Source organism: Camelus bactrianus, chromosome 12, assembly GCF_048773025.1.
Source record: "Camelus bactrianus isolate YW-2024 breed Bactrian camel chromosome 12, ASM4877302v1, whole genome shotgun sequence".
Classification (NCBI taxonomy): Eukaryota; Metazoa; Chordata; class Mammalia; order Artiodactyla; family Camelidae; genus Camelus; species Camelus bactrianus.
Genome location: NC_133550.1, coordinates 15,056,836 through 15,083,409, shown reverse-complemented (window position 1 = coordinate 15,083,409; position 26,574 = coordinate 15,056,836). Strand labels below are relative to the sequence as shown.

At 55.7% G+C, this 26,574-nt stretch overlaps 2 protein-coding genes and 2 long non-coding RNA genes across 7 annotated transcripts in view; 2 read left to right on the top strand and 2 right to left on the bottom strand.

Annotated features, from left to right (window-relative positions):
- The window catches only part of ACVR1B (activin A receptor type 1B), a 32,899-nt gene extending 28,382 nt beyond the window's left edge, over nucleotides 1–4,517 (top strand). For all 3 annotated transcript variants that reach the window (XM_074374843.1, XM_074374844.1, XM_045523518.2), the window contains one exon: nucleotides 1,402–4,517. In XM_074374843.1, the coding sequence (XP_074230944.1) occupies nucleotides 1,402–1,527 (126 nt within the window). In that variant the 3' untranslated portion in view covers nucleotides 1,528–4,517. The remainder of the gene's footprint in view (nucleotides 1–1,401) is intronic.
- Nucleotides 4,510–13,519, bottom strand: LOC141579381 (uncharacterized). Of its 2 annotated transcripts, none has more exons than XR_012510596.1 (3): nucleotides 13,349–13,519; nucleotides 7,913–7,979; nucleotides 4,510–6,178 (listed from the first exon to the last, which is right to left on the bottom strand). It is a non-coding gene; the product is annotated as an uncharacterized LOC141579381 (long non-coding RNA). The 2 variants fall into 2 exon arrangements; XR_012510597.1 differs by lacking the exon at nucleotides 7,913–7,979 and having other exon boundaries at nucleotides 4,510–5,820; nucleotides 6,009–6,178.
- On the top strand, nucleotides 12,379–20,129 carry TAMALIN (trafficking regulator and scaffold protein tamalin). Its single transcript, XM_010964465.3, has 8 exons — nucleotides 12,379–12,732; nucleotides 14,873–14,922; nucleotides 16,516–16,570; nucleotides 16,677–16,779; nucleotides 17,911–18,004; nucleotides 18,108–18,174; nucleotides 18,384–18,450; nucleotides 18,906–20,129. Exons 1-8 carry the CDS (start codon nucleotides 12,490–12,492, stop codon nucleotides 19,397–19,399), a joined length of 1,173 nt encoding a protein of 390 aa, XP_010962767.2. The 5' UTR covers nucleotides 12,379–12,489; the 3' UTR covers nucleotides 19,400–20,129.
- A 3,135-nt stretch (nucleotides 20,130–23,264) lies between these two features.
- Nucleotides 23,265–26,062, bottom strand: LOC123619509 (uncharacterized). The gene is made up of 4 exons (XR_006728148.2): nucleotides 26,007–26,062; nucleotides 24,741–24,808; nucleotides 24,394–24,484; nucleotides 23,265–23,917 (listed from the first exon to the last, which is right to left on the bottom strand). It is a non-coding gene; the product is annotated as an uncharacterized LOC123619509 (long non-coding RNA).
- Nucleotides 26,063–26,574: the final 512 nt, after the last annotated feature.

The following is a 26,574-nucleotide window of genomic DNA, read 5'->3' as shown; positions in this document are numbered from 1 at the left end:
TTTGGAATTGACAGCCTAAAAGAAGAAAATGGCTTGGTCCCGGGACACAGATGATGAGAGGCAAAACAAAAAGAGACAGACTAATGCTGGGCATTGGTGGTTCAGTGGCAGAATTTCTCTCCTGTCAGAAAGAGACAGACTGAGTGGGAGCCGTTAAACCTGTCCAACTAGAAAAACAGCCCTGGAGCCACAGGGGTGAGCTGAGCTCTGTGGAAGAGTTACAGAGATGTCCACAGAGTGCGTGGAAGAATGAGGGTGGGACTCAGTGAAAAGATGGCTGTGAGGGAACTGGTCTTTCTGGAAACTCAGAAGTGAGGTGGGTATGGAGAATTTGGATTCGGGAGCCATGGCAGATGAAGTGGGGAGGGGGCGACATTCAGTGGAAGTAAGAGAAATAAGGACACATTTCTGATGTAGAATCCTAATAAACATGGAGTTGCAGGTGCTGGGGACGGGCCATCCCGCTTGCAGAGAAGGACCCCCCACCTCTGCAGGCTGCGGAATCTGGTGGGGGCGGGCAGGGAACAGGGTTTGCTTAAACTGGTGTGCGTGGGCCTCCTTTTCACTCATGGCTCTGCTTTAAGGAGTGTAACCACTAGGGGGCAGGTCTGCATTGAAGAACAAAACTACTTAGCTCGCATTTTAGCGATGCCTTCTCTTTGCATAACAGAGCAGCATTTTTCAAAATGTTGCTTGGAACCCTCAGTTAGAGTTTATTTACTTCAGAGGGTGAAAGAGGCCGAAAGAGCCGCCCCCGCCCCACTCCCTCTTCAGTCAGTTTGAATGTTGGGACTCTGCTTAGGAAAATGTGGGCCCACTGCTGAAAGGAATCTGGAAATACTGGCCTGAGGCAGCTGTCAGGGGACTTGTAACCCACAGTAACCAGTAGCATCGACAGGTGACCGTCCAGGTCAGCCGCCTGGCCTGCCACGGTGGTGGCCTTTGCACTCAGGCCGTGGCGGTGAGCTGCTGCCTCTGGTGGGCCTGCCTCTCGGGGTCCGCCCCTCCTCCCTCAGCGCCCTTCCTGCCACTGGGCCACAGCCGCCTGCACAGCCCCAGTGCGCCCCTGCTGGTCCTGGTTCATTGGCTGCTCTTGAAAATAGTCAGTAAACAGTCATAAACGTGGGTACTCCAACCTTACTGAAAGGATTTTCTGGTCACAAGTGGTTGCGGGGGTCTCTCAGGATTTCCCAGGCACTGGGGACCGCCGCCTGCTTGCAGAGAAGCCCCCCTGAAGGGAGGGAGAGACAAGGGGAGGGGGAGGCTCGCAGTGTTTCCCTGGGATCCGGAGTAGGGCGGGTAGGGGGTGCGTTATGACAGACTTCACACCGAGAAATAAAGAGGGGCCTGGGGTCTGACAGGCAGGCTGCATTGACACCCCCATCTGGTCTGTGTGTGCAGGCGTTGCGGGTGATGGGGAAGATGATGCGGGAGTGTTGGTACGCCAACGGCGCGGCCCGCCTGACTGCGCTGCGCATTAAGAAGACCCTGTCCCAGCTCAGCGTGCAGGAGGACGTGAAGATCTAGCTGCCCCGTCCTCGACACGTGGCCCTGGGCAGCGGGAACTGCGCGCCGAGCTGCCGTGCTCGCGTACGATGGAGGCCTACCTCTCGTTCCTGCCCAGCCCTCTGTGGCCAGGAGCCTGGCCCGCAAGAGGGACAGAGCCCGGGAGACTCGCTCGCTCCCACGTTGGGTTTGAGACCCAGACCTTTTATATTTACCTCCTAGTGGCACGGAGCCTCTGAGAGCGAATGGTGTGGAGAACTCAGTGCCACAACTCGGACCGGCTGTGGTGGGAAGCCCCGCAAAGCCCGGTGCCCCTGGCGAGTAGCCGAGTAGCCAGGCGTGGTGGCGGGTGGGCGGCCTGGGAGGGCCGGGAGGAGCTGGGCGCTGGTGCTAGGGCTTTCCTCCGGGACCAAGCCCGGCGCAGCGAGGCGGCCCAGAGGAACCAGAGGATGGCCCCTCCTCCCGCGCGACATCTGGAGGGACTGCCAGCAGAGGCAGAGTGCCGCCCGTCTGTCCAGCCCTGTGTGCATGTGCCGAGGTGCGTCCCCTGTCGTGCCTGGTCTGTGCCACGCCCTTACACATACGTGTGTGTGTGTGTGTGTGTGTGTGTGTCTGTAGGTGCGCACTTACCTGCTTGAGCTTTCTGTGCATGTGCAGGTCGGGGGTGTGGTCGTCATGCCGTCTCTGCGTGCTGGTGCCTCTGTTCAGTAGTGAGCAGTGTCTAGTTTCCCTGGTGCCCTTCCCGGAGGTCTCCCTTCCCTCCCCTCCTTCCGGAACCCCCACGCCGCGGTGGTACTCCCTCCCCGGCAGGCTGCTCCACCCGCCCCTGTGTCAGCCCGGCCCTCCTCCATTTCAGACTGTGGAACCAAAGCTGGCCCAGTTGTCCGTGGCAGGCGAGGCTTTTGGGTCCAGATGTGAGGGAGGCGGGTGGGATGGGCAGGGCAAGAATCTGGGTGGAAGTCTCGGGTGTTGTGGTCAGCGGCCACCGTGGGAAATGAGCCAGCCTAAGGGCATCGTCCTCAGCAGCGTCAAGGAAGGGCCAAGGTATTTGAAGCCCAGATCTTGGGACTTGGATTGGAATGTCACAACTGTCTTTCATATCCCAGATTCTGGAAACAGCAGTGTATATTTTTGGTGGTGGTGGGTTTAGGGTGGGGAAGGGAAGGGAGGACAAGGAGTGGGGAGGGAGTCTGGGGCGGGAGGGAGGCATCTGCATGGGTCTTTTACTGGATTATCTGATCACGGTGGAGGGAAGATGTGAGACTTGCATCTACTTCAGGGGCTTTACTAAAGGGAACAGCCCGAGCTGAACCTGTTATTTAACCTGAGTGTAGTATTTAACGACGTCTAGAAGCAAGGTTGTGGGTGGTGGTTTGGTCAGCATATCTTAGGTGTATAATAACTTTGAAGCCATAACTTAACTGGAGTGGTTTGGTTTTCTTTTTTTTCTTTCTTTTTTTTTTTTTTAATTTTATTGGGAGGGTCTGGATTTTAACTTTTTTTTAAATATTGTTAAGTTTTTATAAAAGGAAAACCATCTCTATGTGATGATTACCTCTCAGTCTATTTGTTTTTAAGGAAATCCCTGAAAAAATAACCACAAAAAAAAAAATACTACAATCGAACGCACATAGCTCAATCACACTGGAAACGTCTGTCTCTGTACCTGAGCCTGTTCCCCCTACTCAGCATCACAAGTTCCTCTGCCCTGGGGGTTAGTCTCTCTTGCATTCTGCCTCCCCTCCCAGTTCCGTAAGTGGGTTTGCACTGGGGCCCTAGCCTTTTGTGCGTGGTCCAGTGGGCTGCACCTTCTCCAGGCATTGATTCAACAAACATTTGTTGGGTACCTGCTGGGAGATGGGAGCTGCCCTGGGCGTTGGGAATGCATTTATGAACAAGATAGGCTTGGGTCTGACTCTTGGAGCACTGACGATGGAACTGATGCGAGTTAGTGGGTGCTTATTTTGAGACCAGCAGTTTTGTAGTTGGTTCTGAGAGCCTTTTGAGCCTGGAGTGATTGCTCTTACTAGACCACTGAGGAACAAGGAAGCCCCTCTGTACCCAACCAAAGAGGCTGGTGATGGCAGTGAGACACCCCCCCCACCGACTCACCGCATTCATCCTGAGCCCCTTCTCACCCCCAGGGGAGGCACAGTATATGTGCAGCCTCAGAGCATCCCTGCCTCGTGCCCAGCGATTCTCTGCCAAAGCTTTTGGAGGAGGGGGAGAGCCCTCTCCCCGCTTACATCGGTCTCCCCGGTACTCCTGACCTTCCTATTTATTTTCCTGATGCATTGCTTCTTTCCTTGCATTAGAGATCTTTCCCTAACTCTTTGGGCCAATTTACTGGCTACTGACGAATTTCCCTCGAATACCAATTGTGTAGTTAGGGGGACTTTCTTCCCCACCCCTGCTGACGCCCACCTGTCCGCCCTGCAGCAGAACTTGGCGGGTTATAGGAGACAATGGAACTCAGACTCCTCTCCCCCAGCCACAGCCAGCCTCTGGGATCTGCCAACACTCCTCAACCCGGGACTCCCAAGCCACTCTCCCACTCTCCCACTCCCCAGGTGGCCCTGCTGTCCCCACCACACACTCCTCCTCCACCTCTGGGGAAGACTGAGCAGCGTTTTGGGAAGCTCCCAGCCCCACCACCGCCACTCTTAACCTAAAAGTTAGGAATTAAGAGAGTTGGGGAGAACCTGAAGCTGTGGTTTTGGCCCCCTGAGGCTAACCCTGATCCATAGGGCTACCTGCACCTCTGGATTCTGGATTCACAGACCAAGTCCAAGCCCGTTCTTATGTCGCCATTAAGGCCCCCGAACGGCATTCTCGGTACTTCTGTTTGTTTTTGTACATTTTATTAGAAAGGACTGTAAAATAGCCACTTAGACACTTTACCTCTTCAGTATGCAAATGTAAATACGTTGTAATATAGGAAATCTTTTGTTTTAATATAAGAATGAGCCTGTCCAATTTCTGCTGTACATTATTAAAGTTTTATTCACAGAGCTTTCCTGGTGCTGTCTGTTTTACATCTGTACACTAACCGCCCATCCTCGTCAGGGGAGTTGGGCACGGGCTGATGTTCTGAGGTAGCCTCTCTCCCCGCCACTGGCCAGGGTTCGATGTTAACACCAGCTGCGGCAGATCACATCAGGAGAGGACCAGGTCGGAACATCTGGGGTCTTCCTGAGGCTGTTCCTCTGTGCTTCACAGAGGGAGGGCCTGCCGTGTGAGGGAGCAGAAGACAAACTCAGCGCCTTTTCTTGGGCTTTGTCTTTGTCTTTGAGCGTTTTTCTCTTTATTCAAAAGAGGGTCTTGATCTTGGTTAAGTCACAAACCACCTCTTCTCAAAGGCAGTCTGAGCTCAGTTTTAAGCTTTCCCTTCCTAAATGGGAGTAGAAATGAGTTTGGGTAAGCTGAGGCAACTGAGATGGAGTCTCCAGTGCTTACTCTGGGACTTCCAGTGTGTGGGTGGCTGTGAATGTTCTTATGTCTCTAGGCCAAGGAACCCAAAAGAGAAAGTCCTAGAGTCATAGACTCTCTCAAGTTTAGATGGGACTCCAGAGGTCGCTTGATCCACGACCCATCAGGCACTTGACTCCTGCACAGCATCCCTGCCGAGTGGTCTGGGGCCTCATGCCGTGACACTCTGGACCACGACCTCCACCTGCAGGCCATCTACTCAGTGGACAGCTCTTCCTTACGTAGAACTGGGCAGCCTCCCTGTGACCTCCATCCATAGGTGGTTCAGAGCACTTATTCTGTTTTCTGTATAAGATCCCTTAAAATACTTAAAGGCAGCTGTCATGTTATCATGAATCTGGCAAAGCTTAGAGTTTCTTCAGTTAATATTAGCAAATACTTATTAAAAACTTGCTGTGTGCTAAGCAATGTGCCAGAATAATTGGCTGTACATACATGAACTGCTTTTATCCTCAAAACAACACATGAGGTGGCCATTATTATCCTCTCTTTATGGATTAGATGATTAGAGAAGACAAATAAATTGCCCATGTAACTCACAAGGGTGGAAAAAATCTGGGGTCCAGGATGTCTGAGCACAGACAGCAGCCTCTCAGCCTCTGCACCTCCTGCCTGCATCGTGCCGTGTTCTTCCCCGATGCAGGCTGCTCTCTGCAGAACCTGGCTCAAACCTGGGGCCACAAAGGGCATGTAACATTCCATCCTGGCGTTCACTGACAGCACAGACTGAAATGAGAGTCCTAGACTGTTTGACACCTTCAGGTCACATCCCAGGACTGCACCTCTTGTCTTGGGTTGAGTAAAATCCAGCCCCCTTCCTCCATCCTGTATATGAGAAGTTGGTATTTTGAACTCAAGTGTGGGACTTTATATATTCACCCAGTTAAATTTTACCACAGAATTTGCCCATTGCTCTAGCCCATCAATATTTTAAAATTCTGATTGTTTGACCCAGAGTTTTCCATTGTCCTCCCATCTGAGACTGTTGGGCTGGAGAAAATCAAGTAACTCACCTCTAGAAGTTGTCTTTTAAGTTTGGCAAATATCCAAGTAACCCCAATTAGCTGCTAATTAAGTTGTCCTTGTACCCTGCCACAATTCTGTTTTGGACAAAGATAACAGAAGTTCAAGTACCTTGCTGAAGTGGCAAGGTTTCCTTGTGGCTGCTGCATCTCTGATCTGTCTGTGGGAAGGAAAGGTAAAGTGACTTGTAGTGGATTCCAACCCAGCTCAAAAGCCATCCTCTGAATAACCAGTCATCTTGCCAGATGTGGACCTAAAATTGACTAGGCTATGGATTACAGATTTAGCTTTACCATTCTGAAAATCAGAAAGGCAACTGTTCTGGGACCTCTTCGTGTGCCCTTGAAGGCTACTAACAACATTTCATCTTTGTAAGGCCCATGACACAGGTGACCTGAATTCCTTTGAATGGTGTATCACTGGGCGGTTTGTTTCACACGTTTTAAATTTCTGTCCCCCTCCTCAGGCCATGTCTTCTTATCTTTACAGTCTGGAGAACATGCTTGCTAAATACAACCAAAACAAAATGAGGGGTAGAGGAGGAGAGTCCAAGAGACTTGCAGGAACATAAGAGGGTTACATCATGAAGGTGGGAGGAGGGGAGAAAGCTTTGGATCAAGACAGGAGTGATTTATCAGGGTTCACCAGAGAAATGGAACTAATAGGGTGGATGGATAGATGAGATAGATATATTTTAAGGAGTCGACTCACACGACTGTGGGGACTGGCAAGTCTGAAATTTACAGGGCAGGCTGACAGGCTGGAGATCTGGGGAAGAACTGATGTTGCAGTCTTGAGTCAGAGGGCAGTCTGGAAGCAGACCTTCCTCTTCTTCAGGAGACCTCAGTCTTTTAAGGCCTTCAGCTGATTAGATGAAGCCCACTACTCTATGGAGGGTACTCTGCTTTACTCCAAGTCTACTGATTTAAGTGTTAATCACCTCTAAAGCGTACCTTCACAGTAACATCCAGACTGGTTTGGCCAAAGCACTGGCACCATACTCTGAAAGGTGTTGGCCATCCCATGGCCAGACAGGATGGGACTCAAGGAATACGGCAGATAGGCCTGGGTCCACCCAGGAATGCTCCTTGGAGGCCAAGGATGGGGGCTCACTGGGATAAGAAGGTTTAAGGAACAATTGGATGGACTGGGCTCTAAATAGATTATCATTAAATAATAAGCATTTGTTAAGCAACCTTAGTGTGTAAAGCAGTAGGCAGAATACAAAGACGAGCAATCTGTGGTCCCTGCCTTTCAAGATGGAGAGAAAGGATTTGTACAGACAACATTAGGGCCGATTTTAGCAAGTCCCATTAGAGAGAGGTACCTAATGTGTCACGAAAGCGCAGGTGAGGTGCCTGGAGGAACAATGCCCTCCAGGGCTCCCTTGCTGGTGGGATGGACGAGTTAGTGAACAGATAATTACAGTGAAGTAAGTGCTGTGATAGGGGTAGACACAGAATGCTCTGGAAACACAGGACAGACAGGTGGAGGGGGCAAGAGAGGTGACATCTATTTTGGGGTAGGCCCTGGCCTGCTGACTGGGGAGGGAGGGGGTTTTGGTCAAAAAGAATGTGTCGCTATTTGAGAACCACAGGAGTTCCCAGGCTAGAGTGAGGGAGCCGGGGGTGCACAGAGGAAATCTCTTAGACCTGTCATGTGCTGAGAAGTCAAGACTGTCCTGGGGGCCACCAGTGCCATCACTTCCCCTGTGACAGCTACCTCAGACTGTGCTAATCAGTAATTTTTCCTCTTGGGTCTGAACTTGATCTCCAGGTTTTCCCCAAGAGCATCCTTATGTGGAGTTGTCCCGTAAGTGAGCCCCTCTTTGCCCTTCCTGATGCAGGGAATGGGCCGTTGACAGGTTTCGAGAAGGGGAGTGATGTGATCTTACCTGTGTTTGGGGAAGAACACAGTGCTGACTTGAGAAGGCGATTGCCGAGGTGGGAGAGCAGGAAAAGCTGGAGGAAAGGGAGAGACAGTGGGCAGGGTGCACAGGTTTGGGGCATGGACAGGTGCAAACAGTGAGGGAAAGAGAGCCACAACTTCAGTTTGGAGTGAACGGGAGAATCTTGGCCTGGTGCAAGTCCCCTGGGAGAAGGAGCCAGAGCAGCTGTGTTTGCCAAGAGGGAGGAGATCTGGGGAGTCTGGGGCCCTAAAAGCTGTCATTTTCTGTCCTAGCTCATCTGGACCTGTCTGAAATGAGGTGGGGTAAAATAATACATGCCCTGTGTCCTAGGAGTGGTGTGTGGATTCTGTAAGGAAAACTAGATAGCGAACCCTTTCTCCCTTCTGCCAGTCTCACCTGTTCAAGCTGGGGATACCTTCCTATCCCACCCAGGAGGCAAGATGGTCCCTGGCTTCTGGCTGGGACTAGGCTCAGAGGCCACCCATATCCAACACAAACTGCCATATCCACCTTGCCCCTACTCTCAGACCCCCCAGAATTAGGTCTTTGGGCTGTGATGGACCCCCCCCCCCACCCTTGCTGGGCCCCAGTGCCACACACAGACACTACCCTGTGGAAACTGTCGGGCAATAGGAACCATTAAGGAAAACAACCACTCCCTGCCCCATCAGCTGCCCACCAGCTGCCCAGGCCTGCCTCCGCGTCACGCAGCTGGGGCCCAGCCCCTCATTCCTGCCCAGAGAGCCAGCTGAGTTCCAGGCCCTCGCCCTCCCCCCTCCCACTCAGAAGCAGTGGCAACCCCAGAGAGGAGCCCCAGGGAACCGGTTAACCCCCACCCCCTGCAACCCCTAGTCCTGGGATGAAATGACTGAGCTAGAACTCTGACATTGACTTAGTTACCAGAGGGGCCTGGGCTTCCGGACCTCCTGCCCCAGGCGCGCCCCTACCTCCTGATGGAAGCCCAGAGCTTGAGCAGCTGGGTGAGGACAGGACTCAGGGGACCAGTGACTTAGGTATCTGGGCAAGGGCTTGTCTGAAAGCAAGGGGATCTTACCAGGCCTTGTCCATTAGTCGAGCACCCCCTGTCTGTGCCCCCGCCACTGGCCAAGCCCTGCCTACCCTGAGAGCTAGGAACCAGGGCAGCTGGAATAAAAGGAATCAGAGTCTGGGGAGCTCATTCTGAAAGCTGGGGACTTGCTCAGGAATAAGGCACAGATTGAGTGCAGATGTCTGAGGAGCCAGAGTGATGGGGCTTTTGCAAGGAGGCTTCCGGGGGGAGGAGAACAGAGGGGGAGGTGTCCCAGTCTGAGACTGCAGGCAGCGTGCAGCATGCTTCCCCTACCGCCTGAGCCTGAAGAAGCTACAGAAGATGGGATGAGGAGAACAGATGCTAGACAGGAGACTCGGGCTCGGGAGGAAGTCGTGGAGGGTTGGAAAAGGCAAAGCTTCAGGGGCCTTGTGTACTGTCAGGCTTGTGAAGGTTCCTGCATGGAGGAAGCCCACCAGCTGTCTGCCGTCTCCCTGAGTTTCACCTGCAGCAAGGCCGCACCGGCTTAGATCAAAAATACAACTTCCAAACAGGCATGAAGTTCCAGAACTCAGTGACCGAAGTGGAGCTTGGTGTCTCAGCTGAACACAGACCCTCTCGGGCAGGAGAGGAGCTCTAGGAGGGGGTCTTTAAACCCAGCTGGGATTCCAGATGGAGTCTGACACCAGCCAGACAGCCCTTCAGAGTCTGGTTTGAAGATTTTCTGAGAAACTCCCGGCCACCAGAGGGCATCCCCACCCCACAGTGTGGTGTCCCGGGCTCCCCATCACCTCCCTGGAGAAACTAGGGACATTGGGGGGAGGAAGCAGACACGGATTTCTGAGCTCTCAGGGGAGCTACCAGCAGCTGAACTAGTCTCCAGAGCCAGGAGACCTGGGCTTTAGGGGGTTCTAGTGGGTTCTAGCGCCTGTTCTGCCATCGTCTTTCCCTTCCTGGCTGGCCTCATTTGACCTCCTCTGTTAAATGAGGGCTTGGACCACACGGTGTCCTTTCCGGACCACAGGCTCTTTCTGGCTCTGAAATTCTAGGATTTGAGGAAACCGTGCAATAAGCCTGACAGAAATTGCATCTCCTGGGCCCACCTTTACTCTGGGGTTCTCTAGGGCTCCCTCCCTGGCAGGAGGAGGAAACGTGTGCGGACTTCAGCTCTTTGGGGCTGTTCTCTCCTTTGGAGGCGGGGAGGCAGGCCAGCCTGGATACTGAGGGGAAGCCTCTCTCTCCACATCAGCCTGAAGGAGGAATGTCTCAACAGGGCTGGCAGACACAGGTGCTGGGACACCCTGGAGGATTACCTAAGGGACACCTTAGGTAACTCTCTGGGATAGGTGGGGTGGTGGTACAGAAGAGGCTGTACATGATGCCCTTTGGAGGGTCCCTTCAGGGAAAAATAAGCATTGGAGAGAAGAGAAGAGAAGAGAAGAGAAGAGAAGAGAAGAGAAGAGAAGAGAAGAGAAGAGAAGAGAAGAGAAGAGAAGAGAAGAGAAGAGAAACCACTGCCTCTCCTTCATTTGCTCATCTCCCCATCCCCACCCCCACCACAGATGCCGTCTGTCAGGAACAGGCAGCAGACGGTCCAGGGGTCCATCTGTGCTAATGCTTCACAATAGAGTCCCATGTTTCCCCACCAACACCCCCTCGGCCCCTCAGCTGATGGCCACTTGGTGGTGCCAAGGGAAAAGGTGGGAGGAGGGAGAGGAAGGCACTAAGGGAGCCAGCAGTCTGTTCCTGGCCGTCCCCAACCACCCCCTGTCCCCCACCTGACAGGCATCCTGCAATCTGGACTTGTGTAATCACTGCAGGGTAGAGAAGCACCCCCTCCCACCCACACCTCCTGTAGGGGCTGAGGCTCCAAGGGTCTGGGGGTGGGGAAGAGACAGAGTCAAGGGGACAGGGAAGAAAGGAGACGGAGACAGACCCATGGACTAAGAGAGGCAGGAGACAGAAAGCCTTTCCTGGCCTCCTCCCCAGGTTGATGGGCCACTAGCCCCTCTGTACTCTGCAGGCCACACATCTAACACAGTACATGTATGTGCACCACTCCCTACCTACCATGAGCCTCTGTAACCCAGTGAGTACCTGGCCCAGAGCAGGGCTTAAACGTAGGGTGAATGAAGAAGGGCATCACAGTGGTTAGATTGCAGGCTCTGCGACCGGGCTGCTCAGGTTTGAATTAGCTCTGCCACTGAGTGGCCTGGAGTAAGTTACTTAACTTCTCTGGGCCTCAGTTTCCTCTTCTGTAGGGGTGATAATGGTACCTGTTTCATAGCATTGTTAGGAAAACCAAATAAGCTAATTTATGTACGTAAGAGCACACATAGAGCAGTGTGCATCACATGGTAAATGCTCAATAAATGTCAGCTATGAAGGCATAACACAGATTTGGGAACACTGGAGGAGGGGACAGATGAGGACAGTGCATTCCTGGCTTCTGTTCAGTGGCAGACAACAGGATGTGGAGCCCCCAGCTTGTGCTGACGCCCTGTGGTGGCTGGACCATCTTTAGACGCCAGGCCTGGCTTTCCACTTCCTCCTCTTACTTCTTATTCAGGTGCCACTGACGACAGAGACTTCAGCTGGGCCATTCCCACCTCTCCCATGGCCTGGCAGCCACGGACACCATCCCCCAACTCTGACTACCCACTCAGCGTAGTCACATCCCCTTGTCATGAGTCAACCCCATAGTGAGGATCTGTCTGCTGGGAAAAGGGTACCTGAGCCCCGAACATCAGGAGCTGAGGAAAGGTTTACCCAGGAGAGACCATTCCTGACCTTCTGAGGGGACAGGCCAGAATTGTCCACTACTTTCTGGGTTTCCACCTCTTCTCTTTCCTCTTGACATGGGAAAGCCTCTTCAAGTCTTCTGGGACAGCTTTGTGAAGGGGAAATCCTGGGCCCTTTCACTCCCTAGTGGCTTCTGCCCAGTCAGTTAAGACCATCTCTTCCCTCCCATCAGGGACCTCACACCTCTCCCTGCCTCCCTCTCCTTGCCTAAAGTCTCCTGTAGCCCCCTGGATCTCCTAGAATCTTACTCTAGGCCCTCAACCCTCCTTACAAGGACTCCTTACTGCCAGACTCCATGAATTTCCAAAGCCATCTATCCCTAAATCTTCTAATCTTGTGCACCAGCCCCTTCACAAGTATCGCCCCTCACGCCCGCCCTCAGGTATCACGGAGACACCTATCCCGCCCGGTGATGCCCTGGGCCCCCCTCCCCTCTGCAGCTAGCTTTTTCCCCTGTTGAGTGCTGGGTGTCCAAGGGTTTCCTCAGCCTGGCCAGGCGTCGGGAGCTGTGGGCGGGACTCCAGGGCATTGGCCACCCCCCAGGGGGCGGGGCCTGCCGCGCTGGGGGCGAGTCCCTAAGAGGCCGCTCCCCTCCCGCCCCCAGAGCCCGCCCGGCTCTCCGAGCCTATAAAGGGAGGGGACCCACCACCCGCCCGGCTGGCATCCTCCCGCAGGCGCCAGATCTGCCGCGTGGAGCGAGCGCCGCCTTCGAGGGGCGCCGGACGCAGGAGTCATGACCCTCCGCCGACTCAGGAAGCTGCAGCAGAAAGAGGAGGCGGCGGCCGCCCCGGACCCCGCCGCCCGGGCTCCCGACTCGGAAGCCGCTCCGATTCCGACCCCGACCGCGGCCCCCCCTGCTGCAGCCGCCAGCCCTGGGACCTCCGGGGACGAGCTGTACGCGGCGCTGGAGGACTATCACCCGGCCGAGCTGTATCGCGCACTCGCCGTGTCCGGGGGCACTCTGCCCCGCCGAAAGGTGCGTCCCCCCATCTCCCGGGGGCCCTGGCCCTCGGTACCCTCCGGTGTCTCTTCCTCAGGACCCGCGTAACCCGCAACAGCCCCCATCCCTGCCTGCCGACCCCTATACCATTCTCCTGGGGTCTCATGCCTTCTCGCCTGGGAAGTGCGTGAGGAACCGCGGACTCCGAAAGCTCACCCTTCCGAGTCCTCCTATTCCTCCCCAGCCCGCTGACCCCACGGACACGTTCAGATCCTGCTGGGTCCGCAAGTCTCCCCACCCGCGGCCCCGGCTCCACCTAGCCCCCGACCTGAGCGGCTCTCCACTCCCCACATCCCCCCGCCGGGTCTCGCCCCTCTCCTTCCTGCACCCCGCCCCCCGCTCCGGTCCCCTTCCCCTTGCCGCATCTAGTCTTCAGCACCCCAGCCCCGCCACTCCCGCGTTCAGATGTCTCGGGGTCCCCTGGGCCCCTCGACAGGGGTTCTCGTCCGAGGAGGCCTCGGACTGGGGGTCTCTCCGCTCGCCCAGTCAAGTTGAGGGTCCGCGGGGCCGGGAAGGGGAGGAGGGCGGCCGGTGCGCCGCGTGCGTTCTCGCCTGGGAAGTGCGTGAGGAGCCACGGACTCCAAGAGCTCACCCTTCCGAGGGGACGCCGGGATTCCTGGGCCCGGGGCCTGCACCTTGCCCGGTGTCTGAGGTGCGGGGTGAGAAGCCACCGCTCCCTGGAAGTCTGCCGCGACCGGACGCGGTGGGAGGGTCGCAGGGCGCCCGCGGGGCAGGAAGGATGCGGGCCGCGCCCGCCCTCCGAGGGGCTCTTCCTCTGGCCTGAGAGGGACCCGGGCGCTCAGAAAGGGGAACTCAAGACCCAGGTTAAAGAGAGGGGGCTGGTGGCCTTTCCCTACTCATCACCCCCTCCTCTTCCCCTGGCCCCTGGCTCCCCCCACACACAATGAACAGCTTGTTGAGAATTTGCATTTTATGAAAATCGCGTGGAAAGACAAAGGGGTCTCTCTATGCTGCCCAGTCCTTCCTCCCTGGCCCATTTGGGAACTGTCCCCACCCCTGACGCCAGTCTTTGGTTTTGGAGAAAGAGGGGCTCCCTTCTCTTCCTGATCTTGGGGCAGGGTTAACAAGGGCACTGCCACAAAGGCCCTGGGCTGTTTGGGGCACATGGGACAAAGGCTGATCTGGGACCTGGCTTCTTCCAAGGATCAATAATTTAGGGAAGAAGAGAGACTGCTTTAGTTTCTCAAGGACTCAAAGAGGTAGGAACACTCAGCTCTGCATGGTATCTCCCACACCAGCAAACAAACAGCAGCAAAACAAACAAACAAAAACCTCCCAATCTCTTTCCTTAAGCATAGTGAGAGATTTAAGGACAAGTTTGAGATCTAAGGGTTTTTTTCATTTTTTGTCCCAGAAAGCGACAAAGTATATGGCAATGTTGAGAGACCCAGCTGGATCTGGGCACAGCTGGCCACTTGCAGCTGGAATCCACAGTTGGTCCCTGAAACAGCCTGTACTCTGAGGGAGGAGGCTTGGCCCCTCTGTCCCCTGCCTTTCCATGTTCAGGCCGAGATTGCCAGCCCCACAGACTGGGGTCAGCTCCCCCAAGCTACTCTCTGTGGCTGAGAAATTAGGAAGAGAGACCCAGCTGGCCCCGGGAGGGCTCTGGAGTGTCTTGACAGGCAAACACAGGGCCCCTCTCTGCGCTTCTTTGAATAACATCTGGGAAGAGCCCCTGCTTCAGCTTGTTGAGGTCTGGGGGACCTGAGCCCCTGCAGACATGCACCCTGGGGGTGGAAACTATTCTATCTAAAGTAATGAAACCCTCCACTCTCCAGCCTGGCAACCAACACAGGACTTAGAGATTCATGCATCTCGAACCCAGGAAAATGGTTGTGTCCCCGCAGTCCCAGTTGTGGGGGTAAAGCTTAGGGAGAAAGCTATGGAGTGATACTGATAGTGGCACTCAGCAAGTAGTTACCCCAGCACCAGAGCAGGTGTGGATCTGGGGCCGGTCAGACAGGCAACAGGAAGTGAGGTGCTGGGTCTGGGGCTGAGGCCCAAGCAAGGAACCTCCCAAAGGAGGGCTCGCAGCATCTGCTCCAGGACAGCCCCTCTCACCTGCCGCTTCCTAACTCTCCTTCTTCCCACCCAGGGCTCAGGGTTCCACTGGAAGAATCTCAGCCAAAGTCCTGAACAGCAGCGGTGAGTCACCATTACCCCAACCCCTGCTCTTGTCCAAAAGGGTGAGGTGCTGGGGTGGGAAAAACACGATACAGCATCTCAGCCCAGCCAGGGGAAGTCATTCTCCTACCCTTTCAGCATGGCTCCCTTGCCGGGAGTGAGGGGCAGGTGGGGGTGTGGGCTGTGTGAAGGGGGTGGCAGACGAAGGAGGTAGGGACTTTTGAGTCATCAGGTGCTCTTCAACCCACCCCCAGTCCCTGCCAGTTACCCATCCCTGGAGAGATCTGGATCTGGGAGGGGGAAGTAGGAGAAATCTTCGGGACTCCCTTGAGCCCTCTTAGTCCCAACAAACCCCGGGAGCCCAAACCATGGACAAGCTGCGTCCAGCTGCTCGAGACCTGGCTGCCCCTGCGTCTAGAACCTCAGTCTTCTGCTGGCCCCATCCTGTGGTGGCCTCTTAGGAAGGATCTGAAGTGAGGGCAGAAGTAGGTGCTGACTTGGGCCCCACTCTGCCCATGTCCCATCCTGATTTAGGCCTGGCTTCTTCTAAAATGGATCAGCAGCCTATGGCCTCTTGGCCAGACTGGACTGTTTGATCCTTGAGCTGAGAGTTGTTTTTATATTTCTAAAGGGTTGTAAAAGTAAAAACAAAGAACAATATATACAGAGGCTGTCAAATATTTTAGGTCTCGGAAAGAAAGGCTTAAATATTTACTGTCTGACCCGTTGCAGAAGGCAAAAGAAAATCCGAGAGCACTGGAGTAGACACGGAAGTCACCCTGCTCCCTGTCCCAGTACATACAGAGGGGGAAAAGGCCTGTGTTCAGAACAGGGAGGAGCTCAGGCTGGAGCTGGGAGTTGCTGCTCAGCATTTGGGGAGTACATGGGTCGGGTTGCACTCGGAGAGGCCTGGGTCTCCAGAGCCAGTCTGAGGCCATGAGGCTTGAAGGGGCCTTCAGAGGCTGCTTTAACTCTGCCTCTGGCTGAGCGGGAAGGAAGGGGGTGGGGTGGGCAGAGGAAACTCTGGGCTCCCCCAGCAGGCGAGGATCTGGAGCAGCTCCAGACCATTGTGTCCAGTGGGCAGGCCTTCAGTGCGGGAAGGGGCGGCCTCGAGGCTCCCCTCCCCACCAGCCCTCACATCTGGTGGGCTGGCCCCACCGCAGCTGGGAGGAGCAGCTGTGGTCTGGGCTGAGCCTCGTGACTGGCCTCTGGGGGTGGGGCTAGCCCTCTCCCCAAGGCTCTGGAACTGAAGACACTCCAGGCTGGGGCTGAATTTGGAGTCTTAGCTAGTCAGTGGTCTTCTGGGGCTCACTAGAAAGCTGGGGTGTGGCTGCAGAACTCAGCTAATCCACCCACGCTGAAGGCCAGCCATCCCAGTGCCTCCCCAGCAAGAGGCTGGATGGATCATGTGGCTCAATGAAGCTGATTTCAGCTGCCTGTGGGGAAGGACATTCCGACAACCTGCGATGAATGTGACTAGTCACTGGAGGCTCTGAGCCCCTGCCTGGATGTCCCAGAGCAGAGTCCAGCATCAGTGGGGGGCCACGCTAAGGAACCACCAAGCTCCTTTTAATCCTGACAGTCTTGGTGAGATGGCCCCTGTGTCTCCTGCAGGAAAGTGCTGACTTTGGAGAAGGAGGAGAACCAGACCTTCGGCTTTGAGATCCAGGTGGGAGAAGCTGGGTGCAGAGGGCAGGGAGGGGTTGGGAGGCCATTCTGAAGGATGGATGGACCCTGTCCCAACCCTGGGCTGAGGGTCCCCTTGTCTGTTATAGACTTACGGCCTTCACCACCGGGAGGAGCAGCGAGTGGAGATGGTGACTTTTGTCTGCCGAGTTCATGAGTCCAGCCCTGCCCAGCTGGCTGGGCTCACACCAGGTGGGGCCTGAGCCCAGGACACAGGGCTCTGGGAAGGGAGTATAACCTTACTCCCAAACAGAGGGAGCAAGATATCTCTTCTGAAATCAATTCCATTTCTCCATCTATTTTGGGAAGGCTAGAAAGAATGGGTTGGCTCCAGGTAGATTTGCCATCTTCTGTGGGATCCTGAGTAGTTGCGTCTGCAAATTGGGAGAAATACCATGTCCTCACATCAGCGTGGTGAGGGGATTCCCTGTCACAGAGCAGGGCCTGGGGAAGGGTATCTGTTGCTGCTGCTCTTCTGCCTCCTCCTGGCAGTCTGGCAATCCAGCAGGGGCAGGAGCGGGGCAGGAACTACGTTTCATTAGATCTGCTTGATATTGGGGATCGGGGCCTATCCTGCCCCCGACCTGGGCCCCGCTACTTCCTCCAACAATGAAATGGAACCTCCAGTAGGAGACTCTGGGGACTGACCAAATCAAAAGCACCAAGTCCCAGGAAGGGGCAGCCTGAGACTGCATGAGTTGACCAGTTCTGTCTATCCGGTCCTCTCACCATTTTCTTCTCTAAGCCCTCACCTCCTTGCCCATTTACCAGCAGCCCCTGGTAGCTAAGTGGTGTATTACAACTTTGCAAAGTAGTTTCCCGTCCATTCTCCCTCCTGATCCCGCAGTAGCCATGGCAGGGGTCCACACACCCTTTTCCAGGTGGGAAATGAGCCCTCAGAGATGGTGGCTTGCCTTGCCTGAGGTCAGGAGGCTCTGCTGAGGCCTCTTATGCCTCGGCCCGTGTCAGTACCAGCTCTGTGGTACACACCCTGCCCCCCTTCCTGTCTGAGCTGGGTCTCATGACAACCTGTGGGCTGGACCAAAATAACCAGCTCTGGGGCAGCCCAGGCTTGCTAGGAGGGCTCAGCCTTTGGGGACAGAGCTTCCTGAGGGTGAGGTGAGGGTGTGGGTGTCCGAGGGCCCTAGCCCCTATGCTGGGATGCTGGGCCTTGGACATGATCCACCAGAATCATGACTCGGAGTAAGGAGTTCAGGAGAATTCTCTAGGGTTATTACCCCTACCCTCCCCGGCGAAGGTAGGGGGCTGGACTTCTCCCACATGACCTGTGGAACAGATGCTGATCCCCACTTTGCCTGGCAGGGGACACCATCGCCAGCGTCAACGGCCTGAACGTGGAGGGCATCCGGCATCGGGAGATTGTTGACATCATTAAGGCGTCTGGCAATGTTCTCAGGTACGTCCAGGTGCCACGGTCCCAGAGGGGTCCCTGAGCTCAGCCTCTCAGTGTTTCCCCACCCTGTGGGCTCACTCAGCCTTTGACTCTCCAACCTCCTCAGACTGGAAACTCTGTACGGGACATCAATTCGGAAGGCTGAACTGGAGGCTCGTCTGCAATACCTGAAGGTAAAGCAGCCCAGGTGACATCCAGCCTCCACTCTCTTCCCACGCCCCTGCCCCTGACGGCCCCAGTCTTTTTAGGGGTCATTCATCTGTCTGGACCCCCTTATAACCTTAAGGTTTCTTCTGTGTATTCCCTGATACCTCAGTCTGTAGCCACCTCCTGCTAGCTTCTTGCTTGCTCCTAACAGTGAGGTGGGGGATGTCTCTTGCAGCAAACCCTATATGAGAAGTGGGGAGAATACAGGTCTCTAATGGTGCAGGAGCAGCGGCTGGTGCACGGTGAGTAGATGAGGAGTATGAAGGGCCACTTGCGCCCCTACTCCTATCCCCATTTATGCCTCCTCTTCAGAACTAGTTGGTTTACGTCCTCCTCCAGAGTCAAGAAAGTTTCGTTGAGCTACTACTTTGGGTACAATACTGCCCCCAGGGCTGATGAACACGCATTTTTAGCTTATTCTCACAATAGTCCTCTGAAGGACGTATTAGAGTGCCATCTCTGTTTTACAGATGGGCACACCAAGGCCCAAAGAGCTTGTTTCCGAGCCCCTCCGTGTCTCCTCCGTCATAAATGGTCCTCATAAGGATTTGGGTGTACAGTTCCTGTTTTACAGACAGGGAAGTAGGGCTTAAGGTTGTGACTTGTCCAAGGGCCACAGAGACGGTCAACAGGAAGGAGCTGAGGTCTCCTACCCATGCCCTCTGACGGCCCCGCCTCGTGTCTTCCGCCCCGGCAGGCCTCGTGGTGAAGGACCCGAGCATCTACGACACGCTGGAGTCGGTGCGCTCCTGCCTGTACGGGGCGGGCCTGCTCCCGGGCTCGCTGCCCTTCGGGCCTCTGCTGGCCGCCCCCGGGGGCTCCCGCGGGGGTGCACGGCGGGCCGGGGGCGACGCGGACGACGCCGTCTACCACACGTGCTTCTTCGGGGGCGCCGAGCCGCCCGCGCCCCCGCCGCCGCCGCCCCCCGCGCGCGCGCACGGTCCCGGCCCCGCCGACGCCCTGGCCCCGGGGCCCCGCGCCGGGCTGAGCCGCAGCGCCAGCGTGCGGTGCGCGGGCCCCGCGGGCGGCGGCGGCGGGGGCGCTCCGGGCGCGCTCTGGACTGAGGCCCGCGAGCAGGCCCTGTGCGGCCCCGGGCTGCGCAAAACCAAGTACCGCAGCTTCCGCCGGCGGCTGCTCAAGTTCATCCCCGGACTCAACCGCTCCCTGGAGGAGGAGGAGAGCCAGCTGTAGGGGCGCGGGCGGGCGGGGGAAGGTATTTATTTATTTATTCGTTCCAGCCAGTGCAAAAAGGGGGCGGGGCGGTCGCCCGGCTGAGGGGACCCCAGGAGCCCAGAGCAGCGGGAGAGGGCCCTTGCCAGCCCCAGCTGGCCTGCCTGGTTCCTGGCTTGTCTCTGCCAAGTGGTGAACCCCGGGACCCAGGCCCCTTTACTCCTCCTCCCCAAAACCACCATGGGAGGTGGTGCAGGGCAGAACCAAGCGAGTTCGCTCAGGGTTGGGAGAGGTTCCGGGGCCAAAAATGGGGCGTACCGTCTATCATCTGGGTCAGTAGTGCCTTGTGGGGTGTCCAGGAAAACCCCTCCTCCGAGTGGGGGGACCCTGTCCCACGAAGCCCTCTCCTCAGCTTTACTTGCTCCCCACCCTTGGCGTTGGGGAGAAATGGCCAATGCCGGGTCATTCCCCCACCCTCCACACACACGCACACAGTTCCAGTTAACCAGTGGGCCCCTGAGAGGTCCTAAGGTGCTGGTCCCCCTCCCTCCTGGCCTTGACCCCTAAGGGCTTGGCCCCTCCCAGGGGCCTGTAACTAAGTGGGGTCCTGCCAGGCATGGGTCCTGGGTTCTTTGCCCCTTGGGGGACAGGAATGGGAATGTCCTAGTGGGGTGGGGGCAGCTCAGACTGTTCCACCATTTTGCATATTGTTGCTTCTGAACCACAAACTATAAAATTGACTTTTTTTGCATCGGTGTCAATGTGGTGACTGCCTGAGGGGGAGGATTGGGCTGGGGCAAGCTCTGACTCCACCACGCACCCGCCCTCTAACACTAACACACACACACACACACACACACACAATATTGTACATCTCATTTCTTGGAGCCTGCAGCCAGGGAAATAGACTGGGGGATTTTAACTTACATGTATGGGCCTGACCTAGAGGCCCCACATCCCTTCAGAACTTGGGCTTCTTGTTTAATGTATCTTGAGCCTCCCTCCCCAGATACCACAACAGGTGGGGTCAAGGCTCCTCTAAAGTCCTTAACTATCCCTGTGTAAATAACTGCTCGGCACCCTCTCCCCCAGGAGAACTTAGTCATCAACCATCTAACCTGTGACAGGCTCAATCACTGTCACTCCACTGTTCTAGAACTCCTTGGAGGCTTCCCATTACTCCCAGAATAAGATTCCAACTCCCATGCAGGGCTATCTGACCCCTGCCTGCCTCATTTTCGTGCCTCCCCTGCCGCTCCCTGCTCTGGCAGTCTGGCCCACAGTGCACCTCAGATGCCCTGCCATCACCCTTGCTCCACCCTTAGCTGGCTCCTTCAGGACTCAGCTCTGCCTCCACTAGGCCTTCTCGTCCTGTCTAAAGGACCGTCACGCCCTCTGCTGTGACGGTGCCTTATTTTATCTCCATCATACTACTCATTCCCATCTGAAATTGTCTTTACTGTGATGGGTTTTGGTTTTTGTCTGTCTCCCCTCCCCATTAGGAGGGGCACTCCTTGCAGCAGGATTCAGGGACCTCTCCTGTCTTACTCACTGCTTTACTTCTTATCCAACACCAGCACATAGTAGAACCTCAATAAACACAGTGTGTGCTCAAAGCATCTCCAAGAGGTGGTCACTACCTTCTCTGAGGTGACTTGGGGAAAGTAATCTGTCCAGGGTCACACAGAAAGTAAGTGGCAGAGTTGGGCCCAAGACTTGAGACTCCAATGCCAGTGTTCCTCCCTGGCAGTAATCAGCACACACACGGTGGCTTTAAGAGGTCTAAGTGGCACCCCCCACCCCGCCAAGGCAGGCCACCTCCTATCCCCTCCCCCCTGCACTTGCCCCCTGAATGGGCTTCCCGCTTCCTCTCTCACCCCTGGACCATCCTTCACACAGCTGTTAGGGCACTCTTTCCAAAAAGGAAATTGGATCACAACCCCCCTCTGCTTAAAACCCATTATGGCTTCCCCTGGAATAAAAGAATAAAATCCAAACTCTTTACCATGGCTTATCCATAATGTGTTGTCCCTCTGGGCAGACAAATTACAAAAAGGCATCCCTTCCTGTGGATTGACAGCAGCCATGCTGGCCCAACAATTTGGCAACTAGGAGCCTTTGTGCAGTGCGCAATCTCTGCAACTAAACTGGGATGCCCTGCCATCTCTTCAAGCTCAAACTTTCTCCTTTCACACGTCACTTATCACATTTAAACCACACTATTCTTTCTAGTCCTAATCTCAAATATGGCAAGCTTTCCTGCCTCTGGCCTTTGCCCATACTGTTCCCTCTGCCTGGAATAGCCTTTGCAAGACTGATTTCTCCATCCTCAGGTATCAGCTTAAACATCCCTTCCTTAAAGAGGTTTCCAGGATCTGATCTGAAGTATTTCCCTGTCCCCATTATTTTTTATCTTGAGCCCTCTATTTTTCTTTCTTTATAGCATTTACTCCCAATTGGTAATTATACTGACTTCTTTTCTATGTCTTTTGCATTTCTAAGGCAGGAAACTCAGCCTTGTTTACACCGTACCTCCATGACTTAATACAGCCTGGCACAAAACAGGTGCTTAACATACAGGAATGCCTCCTTGGGGCCAGCCCTACACAGGGATGGCCACCACCTCCCCACCCCTCAGCCCTCGAGGGCAGGATGGCGAGGCCCCTCTCCTGCTCCATCTGTGGGTCCCTCTCACAAAATCCCTTCGGGGCTGGGTGTCAGCTCAAGTCTGGGCACCTGCACCTGGCTGCCCTGCCCTCCCGGGTCCTGGGGAGGGAGGACATTTGATTAAGAAAATGGAGCTTCCCCAAGCTCCCTGTTTGAACAGCTGCTCTGCCGTGATGACAAACAGCAGCTCCCAGGAGCTCAGGTCTAGGGGAGGAGCCCTCACGCACCTTTGTTCCCAGAGCCCAGGGCTGCCAGGAGACCAGCTGCCCGGGCACAGCCGAGCACCTTCCTGGGGTTGGGGGTCTGCCAAGGCCTCCCTGGCTTTCTCCTCTCGGAATGGAGTCCCCGCCCCTCTCCTATCAGCCTGTTCCTCCCCTCCCCCACCAGGCAGCTAGCGTTGGGAGTGATGTCAGTACCCCTCACCCAGGCTGAAAGGGGCTCCTGGCTGGCCGTGTGCACTCCGAGGAGGGTGAGGGGGTGCCCAGGGCGGGGCTGGATCCCACCTCTCAGCTGATGGGATGACGGCACCAGCACAGCAGCCTCCTGCCGTGTAGGTGGGTGACAGGGAGTGACTAATGTGCGAGCTGCGATGCTAAAAATTAACCCAGGGATCGTGTTTGGTGGAGGGGTGGGGGTGGATGGGAAAGGAGCAGGGACTCGGAATACTGTGTGGTCGGTATTCCCTCTGCCCTGCCTCCCCTCCCACCCCTCCTACCCTTCCCACCAGCCTTCTGGTCCTCTCAAAGCCTCAGGGGACTCTGTGGGGGCCCTTCTCCCTCCCCAGGCCAGAAGGGGCCCCCAATAATTCCAGGGAGGAGGAGAATGGACCCCACTCCAGGTCTCGTGCATGGTAGAGTGAGGACACAGCCCTGCAGATGGAGTTCGGATTTGAGGTCCCCACAGAGCCCTGCATCTGTCCCCATCCCCTTAGTATGGTGCCTGCATATCCCCAAGTCCCTCTCTGCCTGGGCCAGAGCTCTGCCCAGGGGCGGTGGGGGGAGCAGAAGCAGCCACTGCACAGAGACAAGGGCAGGTTCCTATCAGCAGGCTGCAGTTGGGGGATAGTGGGGGTGGCAGCGGTTCTGAAGGAAAGGACACAGGAATATCTTCCAGAGCACCTCCTAGGTACTGGCACTGTGCTAAGCACGTCCACATCCATCACCTCACTTGGGCTTCACAGCATATCTGAGAGCCCATTCTACAGATTAAGAAACTGAGGATCAGAGAGGATAAGGTAGCATAGCTGGTACTGGCCAAACCAGCATTCTCTCAGATCTGTTTTCCTCTAGAGTCCAGACTGGGGAGTGGGAACTATTCTTGGAGGAATGAGTGTGAGGACAGGGCCAAGATGGTAGGAACTGAACTTCCAAAGCTGTGGGACTCACTTGCAGGGAGTAAAGTGGGAGCATGGAGGGTAAGTGAAAGGTGGGACCTGAGGGAGCAGGGCCTGAGATGTTCCAGAAAGCAAAAGGAGGAGATCAGGTCCAGAGGGATCAAGGTTTCATGGATGTGGGTGCTGTCTGGAGTAAGGTGGGAACATTCCCATCAAAATGAGAGGGTGCCCTTGGGACTGGGTTCCAGGAGCCACAAAAGGGCTTGGAGAAGAGCTTTGTGAACATATGTAAGAAAACCTGTTAGGAGGGAACCCCCAAACACTCCTGTTTTGCCTGGAGACAAAAACCAGAGAACTTGAGCTGAATGGCAGCAGGAGGAGAAAAGGTGAGACAGTAGAAGACGTTTTCTGCTCACCAGCCAGTCATTCGTGGAGCTGGGGAAGTGAGAGAGGCTGTGGACTCTCCAAGTGTCAGGAGAAACGTCAGGCTGTTGAGTTGGGACGTTCCCTGTCCTGCAGTGACGGCTGGATGGGATGACCTAAAGGAGGGAGTGATGGGCTGACACAAGTGAGAGAGAGGAACTTGGGGTTGTGGAGAGGACATGGGACCAAGGAAGGTTCCTCATAGACTAAAACAGCCAAAAGATGAGACAGACACTGGAGAGTAGAGCAGGTGCGCCTGACCCCTGGTGGTGACCTGAGAACACTGCACCTCTTGGCCCTGAGCTTGCCAGGAGTGGGACAGAAGTAGGATTCCTCCCCTCAGCCAACAAGCTGTGTGTGCAGGCAGCTCTCCCTGCCTTAGAGCCCACCTCTTCAGCTCTGCCCTTGCACCCTTACGAAGTGGAGCCTCTTCTGAACCACGCAACCCATCTGAAGCTCTCGGACACCCTTGCTGGGCCTGGCACGGAGTGGGCATTCAAACAACATTGATTGAAGGCAGGTATGTCTGAACAGTGAACGGTGAATTCAGAACATGTAAGTGATCCCTCTTAATTGATTTCAACCACCTTACCTTCTGTGTGTGGAACTCCACATGGTCTGGGAGCTCTGGACTGCGGTGAGGGGGGGGAGGAGGAGGAGGAGGAGGAGGCACAGGTGCTGGCCTGCAAGACACAGAACTGTGGCTCGTAAGGGAGACCTCCTGAACCTTAGCGAATTTTCTGTTCCTGGAGGTTAACCTTTCAGTAGAGAACACACAAATCTATGAAAAGTAAAAGTTATGCAAATATTGCCCCTCGGGGCCTCTTTCCCCACAGCTTCCCTACAGTCACTTAACAGCCCCTCCCCACCAGCCCTGCACAGACACACAGCTGGCTGGTCCATTCCGCAACCCCTCCCTCCACCAGAGTGACTGCTCACCCAGGTCCCTCTTTCAGCTCCTTCTTCAAATCTCATTCTGATTGAAGGCCCAGATCAAGCCACATTATCTGCGAGGAACGTGGTCTCTGGTTACGTGAATGCAAGACCAGTGGTTACCAATGTCAGCAACAACTCGCCTGGGGGACATTCAACAGTAGGTAAGACCCTATGCCTCCCCATAAGATTCTGATTCCGGAGTTCTGGGGTGGGCTGGAGGATTAGCATTTTTTAAAAACACCCCAGACTCTTGATAAGAATTTACTGACTGGATGTTGAATGAAGATGGTTCTAGAGACCGCTGAGCTCCCCACCTAGAACCACAGAGGTCTTCTCATCTGTGTCATCCTCCAGGAGCTGAGGACCTGTACCTCCCACTGGCACAGACCCACTTTCTGCTTCGTGGTCAAAGTTTTGGTATGTGTGGTGGCCACTACCCACAGACTGGGAGCTCTCAGAGGGCAAGGAGATCCCATTGGACACAACTGTGTCCCCACCTTGGTTGGACTAGGGCATAGGGACACAACACGGGTATCCAGGACCTGCTGGCTGAGTGGGTGTAGTCATTTCTGGGGGGTGGCAGGGAGGGAAGTGAGGGGAGGGAAGAGGAGGCTGGGGCTGAGCAGTTCATGTCTAGACCAGTGGTTGGAGTCAGCAGAGCGCGATCAGACTGGCGGTGCTGCTGGCGGGGAACAGCCCCATGAGCTGCCCAGGGGCTTCAGGACTGACTTTCAAGTTCTGGGCTTGAAAAGGAGTGGGAGTGGGGGTGCCTCTGGGGCACGAATTGGAGTCAGCTGGGCTTCCCCGCCACCACCTGCACTCAGCCTGAGGCTGGAGGCTGAGTGAGGGCTGAGCTGCGGAGGCAGGTCCCAGCCTGGGGGTGCAGCCGCCATTAGCTGGGGCTGGGGGTGGAGATGGGGACTCTGGGTTTCGTTTGGCTGGGAGCTGGCAGGGAAGCAGGTGGCAAAGCCTGAGTGAGTGAGTAACCGCCTCCCCGGAGCAGCCAATCTTGCCGCCCCAGGAAGTCCCACAGACACGCTGCACCCCCTCCCCCCGCCCACGCCGAGACCTTCTCTCTGCACACGCCCACCCCCGCTCTGCCTCCAGCTCGCTCTCCGGGCCGCGGCGCCCCGGCACCCTTGACCCCATCGTGGAAGCCCACACCGGCCCCCCGGCCCCCAGGCCCCCAGGCCCCCCTCTCCTGTCGGTCCTCCCTTCATCCCTTGCCCCACCGCGTCAGCCGCCCCTCCATCCCCACCGCCGGCAGACCCTTCAGAATCCGGGAAGAAGCTCCCAGCGCTCCGCCCAGCTCCCTTGGTGTCGGGAGGGGCGGTCCCGGAGGGGGAGTTGCCCGGGTGAGTTTGCGGAGTTTGGGGCGGCGTCGCCCTCTGCTGGGCAGATCCGGGAACTGCTTCGCCTCCGCCGTCCCGTCCATTTCCCTGCCCCTAGACCGCCTACTTTGCTTTCGGACCCTCCTTCACTTTTCTGCCTTCTCCCTTTTTCCCACGACCTGACCCCTGCAAGATTCCGACTATATAGACAGATGTCGGTCCTGGTTCCAGCTATGTTACAGGCTGTCTGCAGCAGAATCGCAGCATCCCTGAGATTTGGCTTCCTTCCCTGTGAAATAGCAGTCATGAAGTCCAAATGCCTCACAGTGAAAGAAGACACTTTGTAAACTGAAAGGGAGCATCTGAAGATGAGGTGTGGTGGTGGTTAATGCTAAAGGCGTTCTCTCCAGCCTTCTCCCTGGCCCTGGCCCACAGCCGGAGGAGAGGAATAATTCATCCCTTGGGATCACCACATTTTGATGCATTGCCTTTCAGTCTTTTAAAAA

Excerpts from the sequence above, each read along its gene's own strand:
- TAMALIN (XM_010964465.3), top strand. The coding sequence starts at position 12,490 with ATGACCCTCCGCCGACTCAGGAAGCTGCAGCAGAAAGAGGAGGCGGCG. Across the intron at positions 16,571-16,676 it reads CCTTCGGCTTTGAGATCCAG|ACTTACGGCCTTCACCACCG; the intron begins GTGGGAGAAGCT and ends TGTCTGTTATAG. Across the intron at positions 18,005-18,107 it reads GCGTCTGGCAATGTTCTCAG|ACTGGAAACTCTGTACGGGA; the intron begins GTACGTCCAGGT and ends CAACCTCCTCAG.